The sequence below is a fragment of the Parambassis ranga genome, chromosome 16 (assembly GCF_900634625.1).
Source record: "Parambassis ranga chromosome 16, fParRan2.1, whole genome shotgun sequence".
Lineage (NCBI taxonomy): Eukaryota > Metazoa > Chordata > Actinopteri > Ambassidae > Parambassis > Parambassis ranga.
In genome coordinates this window covers 21,994,287-22,016,142 of record NC_041036.1, presented here as the reverse complement: position 1 = coordinate 22,016,142, position 21,856 = coordinate 21,994,287, and the positions used below count along the sequence as shown (strand labels likewise).

At 42.1% G+C, this 21,856-nt stretch overlaps 1 protein-coding gene across 1 annotated transcript; it reads right to left on the bottom strand.

Moving 5' to 3' along the window:
* Nucleotides 1–754: 754 nt before the first annotated feature.
* Nucleotides 755–21,856, bottom strand: phf1 (PHD finger protein 1). Its single transcript, XM_028426621.1, has 15 exons — nucleotides 21,471–21,856; nucleotides 20,862–20,940; nucleotides 20,677–20,758; nucleotides 20,251–20,337; nucleotides 19,366–19,460; nucleotides 18,701–18,849; nucleotides 18,036–18,131; nucleotides 16,933–17,001; nucleotides 16,038–16,161; nucleotides 14,575–14,642; nucleotides 14,094–14,225; nucleotides 10,681–10,759; nucleotides 9,367–9,482; nucleotides 8,493–8,579; nucleotides 755–1,413 (listed from the first exon to the last, which is right to left on the bottom strand). Exons 2-15 carry the CDS (start codon nucleotides 20,937–20,939, stop codon nucleotides 1,050–1,052), a joined length of 1,626 nt encoding a protein of 541 aa, XP_028282422.1. The 5' UTR covers nucleotide 20,940; nucleotides 21,471–21,856; the 3' UTR covers nucleotides 755–1,049.

Sequence of the window (21,856 nt, the reverse complement as noted above, 5' to 3'; positions counted from 1 at the left end):
ACCACGTTTAAATTTCACAGCATTCCAGTCCAGCCTCACATTTTTCGGCATATTTCTCTCCATTCTGTATCTATGAACTAGACCAACACTACTCCAGGGCTCAACAGAGACAAACTCTAGGATGTATCTGTGTGTGCGCATGTGAACACATTATTCAGAATATTGCCATAACCAGAATAAGGACTGTAATGAGAATATGCTGTGTATGTAAACGTAGTCATTGTCAAAACAAAAGACAGAAGACTGCAGTTATTCTACTGGCCACTTGAGGCTGGCCTCTGAAAGCAAGGCAATTGCTATTGACCACCATGTTAAAATGCTCAACTTTAAACATGTTTACTGCCTGGTACAAGTGTTTTGGGCTTACCCCTTTCATGACAATGTACAGGGGAGGAATTTTCATTATTATTAAAAATAAAAGACATGCAGAATCAAATGTGAGACCACAAAGAGTTTCAAACCAGCTCTTTAGAATACCAATAAATTTCATGGAAGATTTGTCCATGTTTATTTAGTCAAAGGTGTCTGCCAATAACAAGTTAGTGTTGAAAGGACACCATTATTGTTGACATAGCCTACATAGCCTACATGCCTATCATTGCTACTGAGTTAGGCCTTTGGTGCTTCGAGTCCTCAGAAACTCATACCAAAAGAAGAATGCTGAACAGCAATGCAGACCATGTGAAAAATATGACCATTTGATTTTGTGGTAAACTGTTCTTCTAACTCAGTGCTCTTCTTCGTGTGACTGAGGTTTAAATACTTTGTCTCATCACTGTAAAACAAGAAAAATGCAATAAAGGCATATTCCAAAGTTGACAGTACAAATATCCAGGGTAACAGCAGAGGGACATTTCATAATGGTGACATAGTAGTGGTGAGATTGTAAGAATGCAGAATATAGGTGATACTATGAGAGCAACCTGGATTTTGCAACATGTAAGAATTTTTGTTGTTTTTGTCTGTATTCTAAACACAATGCCACATATTACAAACACAACAGTCCTGTGGCAACTGCAGAACAGTCAGAGCATCTCTTGTTTACCTTCTCAGTATAAGCTCACATTCTCCCACTCCACCAGGTACTGCACCTTCCCATCTGATGTGACACGTCTTGCCAAGATCCTCACTGCCTCTCCTCCTCCCCAGTTCCTGGCCACTGTCCCATCCCCTCCTCCCACTCTCATCCCCATTCCTCCTCCTTCTGCACCCCCGCCTCCACAGACACCTACTCCTCCACCGATGCTGGCCTGATAAGGGGGCAAGTCATGCAGGATAACTGGCTCAAGTTGCTTCTGCCCCAGCTGGTGGTGGTTGTGATGGTGCTGGTGGAGATGATGGTGGTGATGGCTGCCATTGGAGTTGAGGGGGTATGGGAGGCATGTCGGGGGTAACCTGCAGGTGTCCTCCATGCTAGGAAAAGCAACACAGACAGAGTTCTTGAACTTTCAACTGTTCAATGATCCTTGAAGGCATTACGTGTGACATACAGTCATGTCCAAATGTTAGAACCCCCTTTTTTTAATTCTATGTTTTTTGTGTAAAAAACATGTTTCCATAGTATTTAATTGTGTGAGCTACAGCAGGTGCTGCTGACGATCAGTCCTTGATGAATTGATCATCAGCAGGTGTAAAGACCTCTATAAAAACAGATGTTTCGGCAGTTTGCTGTTCTGCTTATTCACAGTCTTGGAGGCGAGGCTAAGCGAGTTAGAGGGTCGGCTCCGCATGTTAGATAATAGGGTGGGGTTGGGTGGCGGTTCGAAGGAAGCGTAGCCCGAAACAAAGGCCCGTGGTTCACCACCAGCCGCTTGACATATCGAACCGTTTTTCCCCACTCGGCGACACACCCGCTGAGAAGCCGACCCTGGTTATTGGCGACTCTGTTTTGCGGCATGTAAAGCCGACACCAGCGGCTATAGTTAAGTGCATCCCGGGGGCCAAAGCGGGCGACATAGAGGGTAGCCTGAAGCTGCTGGCGAGAGATAAGCATAAATACAGTAGGATTATAATTCACGTTGGTGAATTATAATTCACCAACCGCTCCAGTCTTCAGATGAATCCTAAACCTAAGTCTACTCATACTTCTTTTGAGAGTCTCACTCTCAGCCTGTCTCACGGAAGCTGGAAGAAGTCAGAATTTGTTTTACTCGTCGTAGTGTATTGTCCACCTGCTGCTGCTTATTCAGAGTTCCTGCTGGAGTTTTCAGACTTCTTATCAAGTTTAGTGCTTAGCACAGATAAAGTCATTATAGTGGGTGACTTCAACATTCATATGGACGTCGACTCCGACAGTCTGAAGATTGCCTTCAACTCACTCTTGGATTCAGTTGGGTTCTCTCAGTTAGTAAATGAACCCACACACTGCCACAGTCACACCCTCGACCTGGTTCTCACCTATGGCCTGGAAGCTGAGAACCTGCTAGTGTGGTCTCAAAATCCTGTTCTTTCAGATCACTCATTAATAACCTTTGACTTCTCTCTTTCAGACCTACCAGCACCTAAGGAAAAGGTCTACTACAGCAGATGTCTGTCTGAAGACGCCGTAAAGCAGTTTAGGACAGCAATCCTACCAGTACTCCCCACAGTCCCAAGTACTGATGGGGGTACCAACTTAAATGTTACTCCTGCAGAGCTGGACCGCTTTGTCAACAACACTGCAGACACACTACACTCAGTCTTAAACAGGATTGCTCCACTGAAGAAGAAGAAAACTACAAACCAGAAGAGGCTAGCTCCGTGGTACAACTCAAACATCCGATCACTGAAACGGATTACACGTAGGATGGAGAGGATGTGGCAGTCCTCTAAATCAGATGACTCCCGGAGGATCTGGAGAGACAGTCTGCTGACGTATAAGAAGGCCCTTCGCAAAGCTAGGACAGCCTACTATTCATCACTAATAGAAGAAAACAAGAACAACCCGCGCTTTCTCTTTAACGCCGTGGCCAGGCTGACAAAGAGCCACAGCTCTGTGGAGCCTCGCATTCCTGCAGCTCTTAGTAGTGAAGACTTCATGAGCTTCTTCACCGATAAAATCACCACTATTAGAGGACAAATCAACCACAATCTCTCTGTGACCGCTGAGGATACACCGCCACTTCTGGAAACGGATCCTGATCTAACTCTGGACTGCTTCGTGCCCATCGGCCTTCCTGAGCTGACCACCAGCATCAGCAAGTCTAAACCTACTACCTGTCTTCTGGATCCGATCCCTTCACGGCTCCTCAAAGATGCTATTCCTCTGATCGGAGACTCTATATTAGGACAGATCAACTTGTCTCTGGAAACAGGATATGTACCACAGGCTTTTAAAACTGCTGTGATCATTCCGATACTTAAAAAACCTTCACTGGACCCAGACGTCCTAGGAAACTACAGACCGATCTCCAACCTCACCTTTATCTCCAAACTACTCGAAAGAGCTGTTGTAAGTCAGCTAAATGACCACCTGCGTAGGAACAGTCTGTTCGATGCTTTCCAGTCTGGATTCAGAGCCCATCACAGCACAGAAACAGCACTGCTTAAAGTCACCAATGACCTCCTCATGGCATCGGACCGGGGTCTCGTCTCTGTACTCGTTCTACTGGATCTCAGTGCTGCCTTGCTGCCCTGCCGACACCGTAGATCATCGCATCCTGCTACACAGATTGGAACACGAGATCAGGATTACAGGAACAGCACTGCGCTGGTTTAAATCATATTTATCTGACAGATTTCATTTTGTTCACACTAACGATGTGTCTTCCACAGGTACAAGGGTTAACCACGGTGTTCCACAGGGTTCTGTGCTCGGACCGATCCTGTTCACCCTCTACATGCTCCCTCTAGGAAACATCATCCAGAAGCACGGCATAAACTTTCATTGTTATGCTGATGATACCCAGCTGTATTTATCCATGAAGCCTGAAGAAACGGAGCCGCTAGTCAGACTACAGGCGTGTCTAAAGGACATAAAGGACTGGATGTCCTCCAACTTTTTACTATTAAACTCAGACAAGACTGAGGTCATTGTTTTTGGACCGAAACATCTCAGAACTAGTTTATCAGATAATACTTTCTCCCTGGATGGATTTACTCTGGCCTCCAGTACGACTGTGAGGAACCTTGGAGTTATCTTTGATCAAGACATGTCGTTTGTCTCTCATATTAAGGAGGTCTCCAAGACCGCTTTCTTTCACCTGCGTAATATTACTAAGATCAGGAGCATCCTCTCTCAGAGTGATGCTGAAAAGCTCATCCATGCTTTTGTCACTTCAAGACTGGACTACTGCAACTCTTTATTGTCAGGATGTCCACATTACTCCATCAACAGTCTGCAGCTGATCCAGAACGCAGCAGCTAGAGTTCTGACAGGAAGCAGCCAAAGGGATCACATCTCTCCTGTTCTAGCGTCTTCTCACTGGCTCCCAGTGGACTCAAGAATACACTTCAAGATCCTTCTTCTAACCTACAAGGCTCTTCATGGACTTGCTCCATTGTATCTGCAGGACCTGATTGTACCATATGTTCCTAATAGGACACTCAGATCTCTGAGTGCAGGTTTACTAGTAGTTCCTAGGATTCATAGAAGTAGAATGGGAGGACGAGCTTTCAGCTATCAGGCACCGCTATTATGGAACCAGTTACCAATCTGGGTCCGAGAGGCAGACACTGCCTCCACCTTTAAGACTAGACTTAAAACTTTTCTGTTTAGTAAGGCGTACAGTTAGCCTTAGACCTAGTGTGTAGCACAGCTATGCTGCTCTAGGCCTACATTGTCGGGGGGCACAAACATGATCCACTGAGCAGTTTCCCTCTCATCCTCTAACCTCTCATTTTCTCTCCTTAGTCTGGCTCACACTGGTCTCAAGACCTGGATGATGACCTGCAGTCCGGCCCGTGAAGTCTCTCTTGCTCTACGTTGTCAGGTGGCACAAACACGATCCTCTGAACACCCTCTGACCTCTCCTCCACTCTCCTTAGTCTGGATCATACTGGGTAATATCGTCTCATAATCTGTGTTAACTGTCTTCCTTGTAGTTCTGTGCCTCGCTCTCGCTCTCTTTCTTTGCAGGTCTCAAGACCTGCATGCTGACCTGCAGTCTGGTCCCTGATCTCTCCTGTGCTCATCGACTTCACCAGCCCCTGCTGCTCATCCTTGCTATCAAATTACTATTCCTACTTATGGACTGACGATATATATAGATATCTATTGCAATATAATCACTGTTTCATCTTGCTGTCATGTTTGCTCTGTACTGTATCATGTTTGTATCATGTTTGCTCCTCTCTCTCTCTCTTTCTTTCTCCTTCATCCTCTCTCTCTCCTCTCTCTCTCTCCTTCATCCTCTCTCTCTCTCTCTCTCTCTCCCTCATCCTCTCTGACTAGCAGCAGGACTGGTTCCCCCTTAAGTTGACGGGTCCTGCTCAAGGTTTCTTCCTCTTTTAGGGAGAGCTCTAACATTCCCAGTGGTGACCGAGGGGAGTACAGGTTTGTAACATCTCCTGGAACGAGATGGGCCGACGAAGCTGAGGACCCTGCAAGACTGCTTCGAGTCCACTGTGTGGGAAGTCTTTTCAAAGGACCATGGGGAGGACATAGATGATCACTCAGTGTGTAACAGACTACATCAACTTCTGCACGGAGAGATCTGTACCTACCAGGAAGGTACGCTGCTTCTCCAACAGCAAGCCCTGGATTACTCCTGACATCAAGGCTCTACTTAAAGAGAAGAAGAGAGCCTTCAAGTCAGGAAACAGGGAGGAGCTGAGGACTGTGCAAACGGAGGATCAGAGAGGGGAAGAATATATACTGCAGTAAAATGGAGGATCAGCTGCAGGACAACAACATCAGTGGTGTCTGGAAGGGCCTGAAAAACATCTCTGGCTACAAGGGGAACAATCTCCAGCCGACGGGGGATCAGAAGTGGGTGAATGACCTGAACCGCTTTTTCAACAGATTTGATCAGCCATTCAGCCCTCCCCCAGTCATGTCTCCCCAGCAGCACTCATTACTGCTGCACCTACTGTGGACTCATCGACGTCCTGCAGTTTGCCTATCAGCCTGGCATTGGCGTGGATGATGCTGTCATCTACCTCCTGCAAAGGTCTCTTTCTCACCTGGAAAAAGCTGGGAGCACTGTGAGGATTATGTTCTTTGATTTTTCCAGTGCCTTCAACACCATCCAGCCCACTCTCCTGGCGGACAAACTGGTGCAGTCAAGGGCGGACCACCACCTCACATGATGGACTACTAAACAAATAGACCACAGTTTGTGAGGGCGCACCGCTGTGTGTCTGACGTGGTCATCTGCAGCATGGGAGCCCCACAGGGAACTGTTCTTGCTCCCTTCCTTTTTACTCTCTGCACTGCAGACTTCTGTCACCTCTCACCCAGCTGTCATCTACTAATGAAGGTGGTCGGCCTCATCACAGATGAGGATGACAGGGAGTACAGAGGACTCATCTACGACTTGGCAGACTGGTGCCACGGAAACCGTCTCCAGATCAACGTGGGTAAAACCAAGGAGCTGGTGGTGGATTTCAGTAGGCACAACTACTCCTGCCCCACACCAGTGAACATCCAGGGACTGGACACTGAGATAGGGGATTCTTATAAGTACCTGGGTGTTCATGTGAACAAGAAACTGGACTGGTCTGACAACACAGCTACACTTTACAAAAAAGGCCAGAGCAGACTCCACCTCCTGAGGAGACTCAGGTACTTTGGAGTACAGGGACCACTCCTGAGGACTTTTTATGACACTGTGGTGGCATCTGCCATGTTCTATGGCGTGGTCTGCTGGAGCAGCAGCACCTTAGCAGCAGACAGGAAGAGACTGAACAGACTGATCAAGAAAGCCAGCTCTGTGCTGGGGGAGCCCACTTGAACCTGTGGAGGAGGTGGGAGATCGGAGGATGCTGGCAAAGCTATCCTCCCTGATGGAGAACACCACCCACCCCATGCACAGCACTGAGCAGCTCCTTTAGTGACAGGCTGCACCATCTGCACTCGCAGGTCCTTCCTACCTGCTGCTGTCAGACTTTACAATTAAGGCCTGCTCACAGTAGATTATGTCTATATGTACGTTGTAAGGGATGACCTTCTGGATCCTTTTGTTCATCTTCCCGGGTTCTTTGATTAAGAAGAAGTGGACAATATCTGGTCTCAAGCAGCTGGGCAATATCTTGCCCAGCATCAAGGCAGGAGAACAACATGCTCCTCTTTTACAAAGACCTTTTATCCTATCTTGAGAACCATAAAATGACATGTCCTCCCCTAATTCTGCACCAATGGGGTCAGCTGAACTGTTGTTTAGTTTACCTTATTTGGTAGAGAAAAACAGAAAGGAAATAGCAGAGGGTCCCACTCTGTTGATAATAAGCTTAAGTTGAACATAATATCCCCTACAGGAATGATCTTTCTTTCCCATGAGAGAGTGACTTTATGATGCGCCATAAAAGCTTACACCTCTTCCCCCATGTAAGTTCACTTCAAGTCCTGAAATCTCATAAGCTGTGGGTCAGATCTAAAGTTGATTCTAGGAGATGGACACATTCTTTCTGTCAAGATCTTGATTTACAACTTTAGCTTGATATCAACCAGAGCTGTCTCCAAAGAGCAGAAAACAACTCACAGAGGGATTGAAGTACAAAGCCTATGAGAAGAAGGAAACTCCACACTTCTCAATAGATTCAGTGTACCTGGCTTATTTTGATCTATAAACGTACTAACACATAAGCACTCATAAAAACATATTATAGTAGTATGTATAGAGTAATAAACACAAGAATTAATACTTCATGTTAGGGACACACTTCTAGATATGTGGACCCACACTACATAATAACACTATGCAAAATAAAATCTTTCACCCGACAATGTGTACATATGTATGTATATATATATATATATATATATTCACTCCCAGCTACTACCATACTACCTCCTGTATAATAACTTGTCTGGATCTTGTCATACAGTGCAATAACTTTTTTTCAGCTCCTATGTATATAATGTACATTTTTCCTTTTTCACCATACCGGATCATAGCATGCAATAACATTCAGTACTGAGGTCACCTTATTCTGTTAATTATGTAAGCATTCACTCACAGTGTATTCACTTTTATTTGTTTATATTACTTAATATAATAATATAGTACTTTTTGCTACTTTTTTCTTCTTAGGTGTGCTTCTAATCTGCTGTAAACTCTTTGAATTTGCCCTGTGGGGGACTAATAAAGGATTATCTTATCTTATCTTGTGATTTGTTCTTGTTTTACAGCCACAGGATCTGGACACCTTGCAGTCACTGAGTAAACCATGAACTCCTCTGTATACCAGAGTGTTCTAGAGACAAATTAGAGTCCATCTGTCTGACAGTTAAAGCTTGGTGGAAACTACAATTAGATGACTTTGTTATGTTTACACAAAAAGGTGGTACTAACATGTGAATATAACTGTATGTATACTCGGACTAATACAACATGGATGATAAATGAGAACACCTGTTGTAGTGATGAAGACTTCTGGACAGAGCAGTATGTCCACTGTATGAAGTATGGTACAGGGCATACATACGCTTGGGAGGAGAGCTGCGAAAGAAGCACAGAGGTTACAAAAAAGGTTTATAGTTATGCATAATGAAGGGCAGTTGTCTGGCTGGTAGTCACCCACCAGCCTCAGCTCCACTGTATTTTTATACATTCTTGCATAAAAAAGGGATTCAATTTATCTCCTCTGAAGTGAGGTGCACCTCACTGTCATACTAACTTAATACATTGCTTTGTGTGGTTGTTTCATGTAGGACAGTTACAGGTACGATTGCAGTTTCACTAGTACAGGTACATCCATCCCTACTGAGATAGAGCTTGTAGGGTATAATTTATAAAATAAATATAAATATATAATCTGGCTTGTGATAAAACATTATCAGGACTTTGTTGCTGTGCCTGCAGAATCAAACAGAACCAGGACTCATTGAGTGAAACAAATTAATAAGGCTACTTAGAAGTGATATGAAGACAGGCTCAGAATCTAGTAGAAAACGCTAGTGTGTTGTTAATTTCAGATATTTTAAATGTCACACTGCCACACTTTAGAAAAAGCAGTTTTTGCACATCTTCTATTTACATTCTGTTTTCTTTTTATCTCTTTCAGAGAGACGTAGTTTACTTTCTCATCTTTCACTAAGATGTTTGCTGTTACCCTAATATAATGTTGAAATTCATTCATTGGAAATATGAGATAATAGCCTGCCTCTCTTGTACTTGGATGGATTAGTAGTGTTTTTTATCACAAGCACTTAATGCTTAAATATTTTGTATGTTGGTGGCACTAAGGTCTGCATATTGATTATAAAACAGGTGAAACAGCTCCTACCTCAAATTATGCTCCTCCTCTGACTTCCTGGAGTTGTAACGGCTGGCCCCTCCCATGTAGCCATGGCAACATGGCAGCAGCTCAATAGAGTTGGCAGTGGTTGTGGGTGGACAAGCCTGAGTACAGGAAACGCACGCACATCAGCTTGTGTCTGCATCGTGGCAGGAGTTGATCACTCACTGATATCTACACTCACCTGTGCATGAAATTATATCTGTAGGTGTCACAAGATATAGGTACATGTATATTTTTTTAAAACTTTCATCATCTATGCATAGTTTGTCTACAAACTGACATAAAAACTGGATTGATGTTAGCCACATTGTGAAGGCTCATCAGACACAGACATTGCATCTTAGAGCCTTTCTGCTGCAGCTGACTGGTTGGTAAAGCTTCTCTGCCAACTCACACCGTATAGACAGTAAAAACATCAGAGGATAATTAGAGGCATCAATCACTAAAAACAAGATCTGGGAGGACACCACCTGGAGATTTCTCTCTGCTGGACTGTGACAAATAGTACCACACTTGGCCAATTATTATTGCTTTCTCCAGCATCAATATTAGGATGGAAGATTATCATTCAGTGGCTGTAGCTGACATCTGTGCCTTTAGATGGATGTGCTTGGTCAGTGTTGCACTGTCAAGGTGCCAGCACCACCTGGCCAAACTGTAATTGACTGCAAAGTGCACTTGGAAGTGATCCCACACTATGCATATCAGCATTTGCTGCTGCTGCTCCAAGACGAACAAGATTGTTATAAATTAAAGAATCACAATGGGACCTGGATGTGCGTGTGCTCTGCAGAGCTTATTGTTCCAGGATTACTGTATGTTCAGATCAGAGTTATGTGTAGGAGGACTCAATACAAAAAGCATTGTTGGATAAGAGTGCTGTGTAAAAATAGTAACAGCCAGATGTGCTTGTATCAGTGCGATCTTCTGGGAATTGGGTTTGATGAATGTATATGTGGTACTACAGTTGCACTGCAGATGTTGATGTAACACATAAGCAGGTTTTTGTACAGCCACAACTGGTTTTTTTTTTAGATTTTTACTAAAACCTCACCTCTCACATTGTGCTTTTAAGGCAGCTTTCAATACGAGGAGGAAGAACATATTGAAGCACTAAGCTGGGCTAGGTTGAGCATAAAAAGGGTTAGGTAGCAAAATGATTCTTCATCACAATGTCTAAGTGACAGGTATTTGGATCACAGACAGCTATTTACCTGGCTGCATCCAAAATAAAATATTAGAGAGGTTTTGTGTCTCAGACTGATTCCATCCCCTGGCATCTGAGACAGAGGCACTGACCTGTGTCTCCATGATGCGGCGCTTTGATTTGCGTGACTCTGGCCCCCCCACTCTCTTCTGGCAGGGCAGTGACAATGGGCTGAAAAGAAACACATAAGTAAACATAAATACACACAAATTCAGCCGAATTGGATGCTTGGATTATCAGTGTAGTGTAGAGTGTAGATCTTCTGAGGAAAAGACGATAATGATTATTAGATTAGATTAGATTTACTTTATTAATCCCCATGGGGAAATTAAGTTGTAGTAGCAGCATATCAAAAAACTATAAATACAATAAACATGGGCAAAAACTCTTATATACACATACACGCACATGACAGCAACAAAAAAAGAAGAAAATGTACATAGATACATACACACATAAAGCAGATCAAAGAAGATAAAAACACAGTTAATGTAACTGAAATGCACCTGTGGTGATGCTTTATTCCGAGTTAGTCACAGAGGAGTTATACAGTCTGATGGAGGACGGCAGGAGTGACTTCCTGTACCAGCGGGGCAGCAGGAGTCTGTGGCTGAAGCTGCTCTCCACACTGTAAAAAGCCCTTCAATGGTGTTGTCTGTAGGACTTTATTTTAAAAAGTATATTTCTTCCAGTAAATTTATTCCCTTTTCTTTCTGAATTTATTTAAGTTGCACATAAGTAAAAAGTGTGAATGTTTTGGTAACTTAATATTATCTATCATAAAATTGATTTGATTGAACTTCAATAATAAATTGCTTCTACAGAACTCAATTTAATTGTTTATATCCGAAGTAAAATGTCACGACCCGCCCACCCGCAGCAGCAGAACAATACTGTTCCTCATTGTCACCTAGCATCTGTTCAGGTCTGTGTGAGTGTTTGAGGGCTACATACAACACGCAACACATGTAAGTAACTGTTTACCTGGCTTAAAGTAAGGATTCATCCAGTAAGGTTAAGGTCTAAAAACAACAACAACAGACGCTGTCCTCCTGTTCGTCTGAAGAGTCCGACGTTAATTAATCAGCTGTTGCTGTGTCGGTAATAGCTGGACTTTGAAGGCAGAGTAATGTCAAAGTAGAGCTAACAGAACTTGAAAATGCAGATCTGTCTGTGGAGAGAGTCTGCTGTATGTATATGGCTGTTATACAGTAATAAACTCTGGAAACTATTACCTCTCTTTCTTCATTTGTTAAAGTTATAGCCATGCTAACTAATGTTTTGAAGTGGATTGCATAAATAATGTCTAAATTAATGAGAGTACATGAATTAGCCTAATTCAAATTAAAAAAATTATTTTTTTTATTTAAATGTTACTTATTTTAAATAAGTATGATGTGGTCAAAATGCTGCTCTTTCAGTTTGGTTAAACTCCAATGTTTTGCTTTTCTTGTAGACTCTACTTAATTTTTTAGCATACGCTAAAATAGATAATACTGATTTTTACCAACTTAAAATTCCAAGAAGTTCACTGAACTGAAAAATAGTTGGAAAATGTTGCCTTAATTTTGTTGACAATAAGTTACAGTTTTTACAGTGCAGTCTCTCCTCCATCTTCCTCCTGTAGGTGGCCCTCTTCTTCTCATTCAGAAGGGCCTTCAGGTCACTTGTTACCCATGGTTTGTTGTTAGGGTAACAGCGCACCTTCTTGGTGGGGATGGAGTTGTCTGTGCAGAACTTGATGTAGTCAGAAACACAGCCTGTTAGTGCATCCAGGTCGTCACCATGCTGTTCATACAGAACTGACCAGTCGGTGGTTTCCAGGGCAGCAGACAGTCCATGGCACCATCATACCATTTCCTAACAGTCCTCACAGTGACTGGTTGCTGCTGAACCATAGGTGTGTGTGATGGGGACAGCAGGGAGAGGTTGTGGTCAGACTTGCCCAGTGGAGGAAGAGCAGTGGAAGTGTATGCATTGGTGACATTAGCATACAATAAATACAGAGTCTTATTGTTTCTTGTGTGACACTGGACATACTGCTGGAATGTAGGCAGAGTGGAGGAGAGACAGGCATGATTGAAGTCCCCTGTGATGAAGATGAAGGCACCGGGATGTTTAGTCTGCAGGTCGGCGGTGACCGAGTGGATGACGTCACAGGCCGCGTCTGCTTTACCGGTCGGAGGAACATAGACAGAGATAGAGATGACGTTTGTAAACTCCCGTGGCAAATAATATGGACGAAGTCCGATAGCAATAAGCTCCACGTCGGGACCGCACACTCGCTCCTCGATGTGGATATGCTCCGGTTTGCACAACCTGTTGTTAACGAGCATTATCTATATAATGATTCATGAGCATAAAATGTGAATCCCCCTCCTGGCAGAGTTGTTAAAAAACATACATGCAACATAACCATCATTGCGGTATAATTGCAGCTTTACCATAGCAGGAATTCAAATGTGTATTTTGCCCTAATGGCAATGGCAAAGACAAAGACCACAGACAGAAACTGTCTTTAAACTTTGTGCCTGGTTCCATCACAAAATATAATCGTACCTAGTCTCATTGCAGCTACTTCAATCTATGTGGTTTCAATAAAAACTATCCAGCTGCAGTGAGAAAATAAAAGCAAAAAAATGTGCATTCCTCAGAAGGCACAATTGTGACCGGTCACAAGACAAAAATTCATAGTATTGGCTGATCCTCAGGCTTTTTATGGCTTCTGTCTTTCCAACAAATCCCCCTTTCACATTTATTCACATCTTTGCCCTTGCGCCTGATTGCTTAATATGGACTTCTATCTGTAACGTTACAGGGAAGTTTTGGGGCCTGCCGGTTACAAAACAAACAGAAAAAACAGCCAAAGCCAGCAGGCTGAAACAAACATAGCATATAGGGAAAGCCATAGCAACAGTGTTTTGTCATTAAGTGCAGAGTAACTGAGTGTTTCATTCATTTATCCTGTCTGTTACCACATACACTGCACCAGATGGTTATTATACACTGTAATGAGAGTCTAACCTCACTTTAATGCCTTGGCTGTTTAGCAGCAACCAGCCGAGTCCATTCTGGGTGTTAAAGTCTGGAATTTCAGCCCTATTTGTGTTTTTACTCCCGTCCTTAGGCACCAAATTCAAACATTATTTTTTTCTCTATAGACAGTAGACAGAAAAATTAAATTAATTTAATTTAATACAACTAACTGTTTATAATGCTATATAATTATGTGATACAAGGGCAAGATCCCTCTTACTTTATTCTGAGACTTGCTTCATTTTTATCTCCTAAATAAGCAGCAGTTAGTTACATACTAAAACTAATTTATAAAGGCTACAAAATCACATGGGTGTAAATACATGCATAAGGTGAAAATTAAAGGATAGTGGCAGATTTATTCTCAGTCCTTGGCTAGTTGTTCATGCATACTGATGATCTGCCCTGTGGGAACTTCTCCTATGTTTAGATAATAGCAAAAAATGAAAGGCGGTGTCCTTACTCTGACCTTCTCCGGTGCGTGATATTGATAGGTGGGTCAGTGATGAGGGTCGATGAATCAGATGTTAATGGGGGCGGGGCTCTGACCTGAAGCCCAAAAAGACACTTCTTCTTCTTGATCTCCTTTCCAGACACAAACCTAAAGAACAGGGCAGAAGTACATGGAACCTGCAGATTCTTGAAATATAACCTTTCTAACTGCTCCACTGATGATAATAATAAATTGAAAGCACTTATTCTACTCATGAAAAAGACGCACCAGAAAGGTTTGATTAACTTGTTCATAATAAGAACAGCTTGCAGCAAAATATACTGAATCTCCACTTGTAGAGGTTTGTGCCCGTTATACAAAAAAAATGTAATCATTTACAGTGACATCTGACCTCACTCTTTATTAACCTGTATGCTTTTCACTTCAGTGGGTGCTACTCATCAGTCCAGTCATGTGTGGTCTGTGTTTATTCTCCTCATCACATGCAAAGACCTACCTGTCCTTGTGCGAGTTTAGAGCGTTAAGGAGATTGTGACAGCGGTCCTGCCTTGGCGTGTCAGAGAGCTGGAGGACAGACAGATGAAATGAAAAATCAAAGCTGTGTTTACACAGACAAAAAATTGCACATAATGCACACAGCCTACTTCAGTCACTGACTGTGGTAATATTAGCATAAAAAATAACTTCTGAAGCTGCTGCATTTCAAACTTCATATACACAGACTTTAAATTTGTCTAAATTGAAGATTTATCAAAAATTCAAATGTGTGATGGCAGCAAGCAGGAACTTCCAGAGCAGCAGTTGCTCTAATGGCCACTATAGGCTGGCTCCAAAAAGAGTCATTCTCCATGGACCTTCATGTTAAAAGGCTTGTTGTTATGCATGATTAAGAGGCATATATCCATTTGCATTTACAGTCTATTATTGGAAAGAAGGAGCAGTAAGTTTTGACTTTTTTTCTGAGATACCAATGTGTATTTGTAATAGGAAGTATTACAGCAATGATCTGTTTAAGTGAGCTGGTAGAATGGGACAGAGACATTGGTCATGTCATGGAACTCTGTCAGACAGTTTTAAAATGTATTTGGATAAATAGAGGAAATAGCCTAGGCTAAACTGTCGAAATTGTTAGTTTAAAGTGAATGAAATGCAATGTCCTGTTGCTGTACTACGAACATAAGGAGAGAGGATTACAATGAGCACTATAATATCTGCATGGCAATAGAGATGAAAAAAGGTATAAAACATAGGCTTAGAAAAGGAAGCTACAAGCACATTCAGAGTTTGTTAAACAACGAGATGCCCTTGTTTAGAAGTCACTAAAGCACATACACATAGATTTGTATGTCCATGAGTCTGTAAACTACTTCTTAGGCTTTCCTTTGACTATTAGATGGTATAATTATAACCGTTTATGGACACTTGCTGACAGAGAGATGTATTAAAACATCTGAGTTTTACACTATTCAAATATGTCTGTTGTACTAAGTGGATTTCTGTTTTGTTTGTTTAGACTCCCTATAACAAGCCCTAGTGGACAGACCCCCTATCCCACAACCCCTAGAGTTCTAAATCCCTTCACAGAAATTTAAACTTTCCTACCATCATATGTTCAACTATTTTAACTGAGCTACTTAGCTAAAATTCAAAAGAGTGGTTTAAAATCTGAGACCCAAAATCTTTCCACATATGAATTGCTCCATCTTGACCTAAAGCTGGTGCTTCACATAAAACGTGTAACCACATCTTATATACAAAATACCTGACTTGAAAAAACAATGTATAATCATCTTTCAAACTAACTAAATAACATACAGTTTCAAATGCTGAGGCTAACAGAACATGGCTCAAATGTGGATGTCCAGCTTTTTATTTTACTTAGGCCAAATAGGCCTCATGTCTCCAATGCAGAATTGCACATCATTTCATCATGGTACTTAAACTAGGAAATATCAATACCGTGCCTAGAAGCAACGAGTCCCAATTCTCATTGGTGAAGGACAGGATTTCATGGTCAAAATCAAAGTATTTCCTCTTGCAGCACAGTGAGAGATGATAGAGCACTAAATGGGCCAAATCCACCCTGCATTTCAAAGAGTGGAAACAGTGAGAATTAGAAAGCAAGGCACAGAAAACAAACAATATAAAAGACTTTTAAGGTAGTAGCTAGTAATTGCACTTTCACACTCTTAACTTGGTCATTTTAAATGCTGCTAAACATGATGTTATCCAAGAGAATCTAGACTATCCGGACATGCCATTTGTATAATTTTTTGTAATAATGCATGCACATTTTTTAAACTGGTCTTTGTATCATCGAAAAGCAAATTCCACATATATTACTTGGTGGTTTGCTCTGTAAACTAAACTGGCAGTAGACATTTCTTTCATCATTTTGCAGAAGAGACTCTGAAATGGAAATATCAGAAGAATGGTGATTCTGGTATGGTTTTTGCATTATATGTACCAAAATACTTGTCATATCCAGATACTTCCATTCAAACAATTTGTAACTGTAACACATAATATTACTACTAATAATAATAGAAAATGAACTGTACTGTAGTAATTTATTTAACTAAGATTCAGGTACAGGTGTGTAACAGACACTGTTTCTCTTATGCATTATGTTTCAAATTTGTAAACAGTTGGTGAGTAATTAATCTCAGACAAGCAATGGGTTGTGTAGCTTTTCTAGATGTTTGAACCACTGCGCTGTGTGGAATACTTCCGAAGATATTTAACAGAAAACAAATGTGTCCGTTTATTATCTTCTAGAGCCCAAACATGAAAAAAATAGGTTTGAGTGTTCTCCATTAAATACATGTGTATCAAATATTTCAATCAACTTCACCAAGTCATGGGTAGTCTTTGGATTGTCTCTGGTCCCTTTGTACAAACTGAGCACTGGAACTGATAAAACCTAAAACACATACAAAAAAGGAAATCAGACATCATCATTATCTTTAATCATGCTTCCCTGCCAATAGATTTGTCGATTTAGTTTGTTGCCTAAATTTATTTATTTATTTTATTTATTTCTTTCACCGTCACATACATGTTGTGAAGGATTATTTGATGTGTGTAAGGTAAAGCAGCTCTCCCCTCCCCTGCCTTTCTTGCAGTCTAAACATTCCTTCTCTGTAACTAAATAAATGCACGGATGTATCTTTTCCGCCATAATAACATTCAGCTTTGCATGACCCTCACAATAACAATCTGTATGTTTATCCCTCTATAAGCATGAAGGTCACTGGGAAGCACAGACACAATACTGTATAGAATATGCTTAGTATTCCATCTGTGGATTCAGTCTTCCTTTTTCTCCTTCCCCCATCACCTGCTCAGCATATGGTGTACCAATGTGGCCTTGCTCCCGTCTGTCAGCCTAAATCTAATGCCATTTTATTATATGCACTAGAGCCCATTACGCCACCATGTGATCAGCAGCTCTCGTTCCAGGCAGCATCACATCGGAACTAGTCATCCAGGTCATTCATTCAGAAAGTTAAAGCAAGGCGTCCTCCTCCAAGCAGCTTCATCAGTTTGAACTGTTTGGTGGGGAAACATGGTTTATATGTGGTGGAGGACTTCAGTGGGTGTGTCTGGGTAAAACTAACAAACAATAGCACTAAATGTCTCCATACCTGCTGTGTTAGTCTGACTGACTGTGTCTAATGACTGGCTACTGACAAAATCAGCAGGGGTTCAAATCATTCTTTCCTTAACTGTTGATTATTTGAAAGACTTGTAAATATGATGTATATAGTAATTCTAATACCATAAAAATGCATAAAGGATTAAGCAATGAGTCTACAGTGACAAAATACTATCTATGTCTACACTTCCAGTAGCTCCCCTCAGGGATCAATAAAGTATCTATCTATCTAGAAACACAATGTCAGCTTGCATTTATCTTAATTATATACAAAATTATCTCAGCTGCTTATAATATACCTGTCCCCATATAGCAATGGCTTAGTCAGACACTGAGTGCAGGCTTCATGGAACCACTGTCCACAGCTTCCACACTGTAGCATTTTCAGATTCCACCTGCAACACAAGACTACCAGACTTACTACCAGATTAAACAAACAAATGCAACATCTGTCACCACAAATGTGTGTAATTAAGGGTTAAACAAAGGAAAAGAAACACAGACTGTAGTTAGCATTAATAAAAGGTGGATCTGTCTATAAACTAATACGCTTCACACTGTCAATAAAGGAGGATTAAAATAAAAAAGGATGCAAAGTGGATCACATTTTACTGTATGTAAAGAAAACAGATCAATGGTGTACTATTCTGTTAGGATTCTTTTAATATAGAACACTGCTGCTAAAAGTTCATCACTATATCCAGTGGCAACACAAAAGAGACCTCTGTTGTATGCATCTAACCCAAACACTGTGATGTTGCAATAACATGGGGCTGTACATGTTGGGAACTTGGTATTTAATTCTGTTTTAGTGCCAGTGTTAAACATCATCTTCATCTTTGATGATAACAATGCTAACTACACTTTGAGTTTAAGGGTTGATGACTGCAGTTGATAGTGAAAGTTAAAATCAAAACCTCAACACACATTCCAGCTTTGACATATTAAGATATGTGTCACTCACTCTCCAGGTCCAGCACAGTAGCAGTAACACTGCTGCTGATTGGTAAGATGCTGTGGGTCCCAGTCTAAAGATGGCAGCTTGTAGGGCAGCCGGAGCTTCATGAACTGCAAGAGCCGGGCGAAGCGCCCCCGTTTTAGTGCCCCGCCTCTCTATGAAACACAGTTTTATGACAGAACTAATTGGTCAATGACCCCTCAAATCCATGTCATGTTAGAGCATCAGAGGAGACAAATCGTAGTGGATATGGGGAGAAGGCAGTTGGTCTCATTTTATTGTAGGTCAGACTGTCAGAGTCAGCTTCCAAGGCAGTGGAAGTCTGGACAATTAGATACGGACACTAGCCAATTGTCAATTTAGCTGCTGCTGTCTCATCTCTTATCTACAGAAACTGGAGCATATGTGATTGATGAACTTTATATGTATTACTCACAACTTGCAGAATAGTTTCTCACCTTTCTTTCACAATGTGCAACATCTTATACTAAAGTGAATATTGAGAGAATTAGTGGGGTTTTGTCTAAAATAAACCCATTACCTCTAGTACACAATGCTGCAGCATTAGCTAAGCTTGATATATTTGTTTGGATTTCTTCCATATTGAGGCTCATATTACACACTGAACGTTTTTCCCCCAGAGTGTGAGAGGGAGAGATTAGCAGCCTGACCTTGGTTGCAACTGCAAAGACACACTGCCGACATATCCACGAGTCGCTGTCAGCTTCCGGTTCGATGGTTGGCGTGTGGCACTCTGGATGATAACCTGTAATGGGAGGAGAAGGCAGAGTATTTAATTCATGTTTACAAGACAGACAGCCGGAGTGACAATAATGGCAGAGCAGAGCACCATGTTGAGCACTCTGCAAGTGTGTTTCAGCAAAACACTTTCCTATTTTGCATCTGTGAAGCAGGGGTATGTTTGTCTGCTTTTCCCCTTAAAACAAACTGTCAGCAGCCTTGTTCCTCTGACGGCATTGTGAGGACAAGCCAGTAAAATAAACGCCTCCTGCTGCTGCTTCTAAAACGTGTGTTTCTAACAATAAGACTCACCTTGTTTGGTCCTCTAGCTCTATGTAGTAAGGCTCATGGTGGAGGCTACAGTAGCCATTATGAGTGTAACTCAGTGCTAGTTTATAGTTAGACTACTTCTCCCCTCTGGTGGTGTAGTGGATCACTCCACAGGTCATGTTTCTGCTTTGTATGCTATAGCTCTGCAGGTTCTACATAGAGTTAATCTACACTGACTTCATTACCCTGTAATTATCAAGCTATATCAAAACACAGGCCTTCATAATAAAAGTGGCTTTAGTACCCCAGGGCTACCTCAGGGTAAACAGTCAGCATACAGACACAGAACAGACATTTAAGCATACAAAACTTGCTAAAGACTTTCTGAATTCAGTATGAGGAAACATTCACTTCCACGCAGCCTGCAACTGCAACAAAACATGATTTAAACAGCAGCATTTTAATTATGATGCTGCATGATATCATGAAAGACAGAACAAACCACCATTTGACAGTTCTAGATGAAGCATGCTTCTTCTTCTTACCATGGCGACATTTAAGACAATTTAAGAGGGGTCCTTTAAGAGGTGGAGCATCACAAATACAGCAAACATCTTCCACTCCAGCAGCAACTGAGGCAAACAAGAGGAAAGAAAGAGAAACAAGGAAGGGGAAGTGTGAAACGGAGAACATCCATTTATGTATATTGATTCACGTACTTGCTATCTTGTTGATTTCAGTGTATCCTGCACCCTTTGACATTTTACTGTATTTGATGAACAGATAACAAGTATTAGTCCAATAAATTCATTAATAGTCCATACCAATTAGGTCTCAACATGCAACTATCGGAATACTCTGAGCAGCCAGGACTTTCTACATTCTTTAGTGTTCTTGAAAATAAAGTTTTAACTGGAAAGTCTTCTTTCAACTCCTCACTACTCTCTCTTATATCTAAAAAGAGTTCTTACAGGAGTGAATGTCCTTTCTCAGCACCCAGAACTCAGAGTTGTCCTCAAATCTCACCAGACAACACTGCTTGACTCCATCTACCTGAAAAAGAGATAACAGCTGAGCAGAATGATTGAGAAAACTAAGTGGAAGTCTGTTCAAATCTATGTGCACACACACAAAGTGTTTTCAGTCCCACACTTACTCTTTTCACATTGCCAAGGTACAGCAGTCCATCACTCCATCGCGCCAAAACATCATCTCCTTCACTTACTCCCCCCATTCTGAGGAGAGACACAGAGGGGAGACACAGTGGGGCTCATGTGAAATGGAAATCCGATTTATTCGCTAAATACTTTGCTGCTGACAAGGGGTTTCTGGCCCCTGGCATTTGGGCTGCCTCGATGCAAAGGGGTTAAAATCTCGTCCTCCTCCTCCTTTTAAAACATAGCGACATCCTGTATCCACCACACTGAAAGATGAGAGTGAGCACACAACCAAAGAGCAAGACAAATGATTACTGCACACATCAAACACACAGGAAGAAAAAACACTGCATGACTGCTGCAATACAGTTTGACTGAAAGCTCGGACCCTGCAGCTACTGTGCTGCTGTGCACTTTTCTCCCCAAATGTTTAAAACTTACAATAGACACATGAAATGCCTCTGCAAGCATTAGCCTTGCACATCTGTTCCAGTGCATGCACTCAAGTCAAGACAGACACAGGAAGAACCGTGTGGGTGTGTGTGTGTTTTATGAATCTGATTGGGAATAAGGCAAAATATTACAGTAAGCTGACCGGTGAAGGGTACCTGTCAAACGAACTCCTTTCCGTCGGGGTCACAGTGGTTCCTGGACAGGCTGGTCATGCGATGCCCTCATCTGCTGTGTGTCTCCGCTGTCCAATTACTGCCCTCTTCGATGCGCAGCCTGCGTGTCTGCACAAAGTGGACAGATGTGTCTGTATGTCCCTGTCTGTGCGAAGCGCCTGCGTGTGTCAGTCTGCGAGGAGGAGGGGGAAAGGCGACTGACTGCCCGTCCCTCAGTCTACTTTGTCCGTCGTCGGCAGTGCCGTTTCGTCATGTTCCCGTCGCTACCCCCCCTCCCCGCCCCCTTCTCCGCCACCGACTGATGCTATTAAGGCGGCTTGTCAAGAGCTGCACCGGAATCAAGCCGCCAGAGACGCCATCATCCCTGT

What these genes read in the sequence shown, in the direction of transcription:
- phf1 (XM_028426621.1), bottom strand. Translation starts at nt 20,939, where the DNA reads ATGGGGGGAGTAAGTGAAGGAGATGATGTTTTGGCGCGATGGAGTGAT. An exon ending in CCATTGCTATATGGGGACAG is followed by an intron (nt 17,002 to 18,035) that starts GTATATTATAAG and finishes TATGTGTTTTAG; the next exon opens with GTTTTATCAGTTCCAGTGCT. An exon ending in ACTCGTTGCTTCTAGGCACG is followed by an intron (nt 14,643 to 16,037) that starts GTATTGATATTT and finishes TCTGTCCTCCAG; the next exon opens with CTCTCTGACACGCCAAGGCA.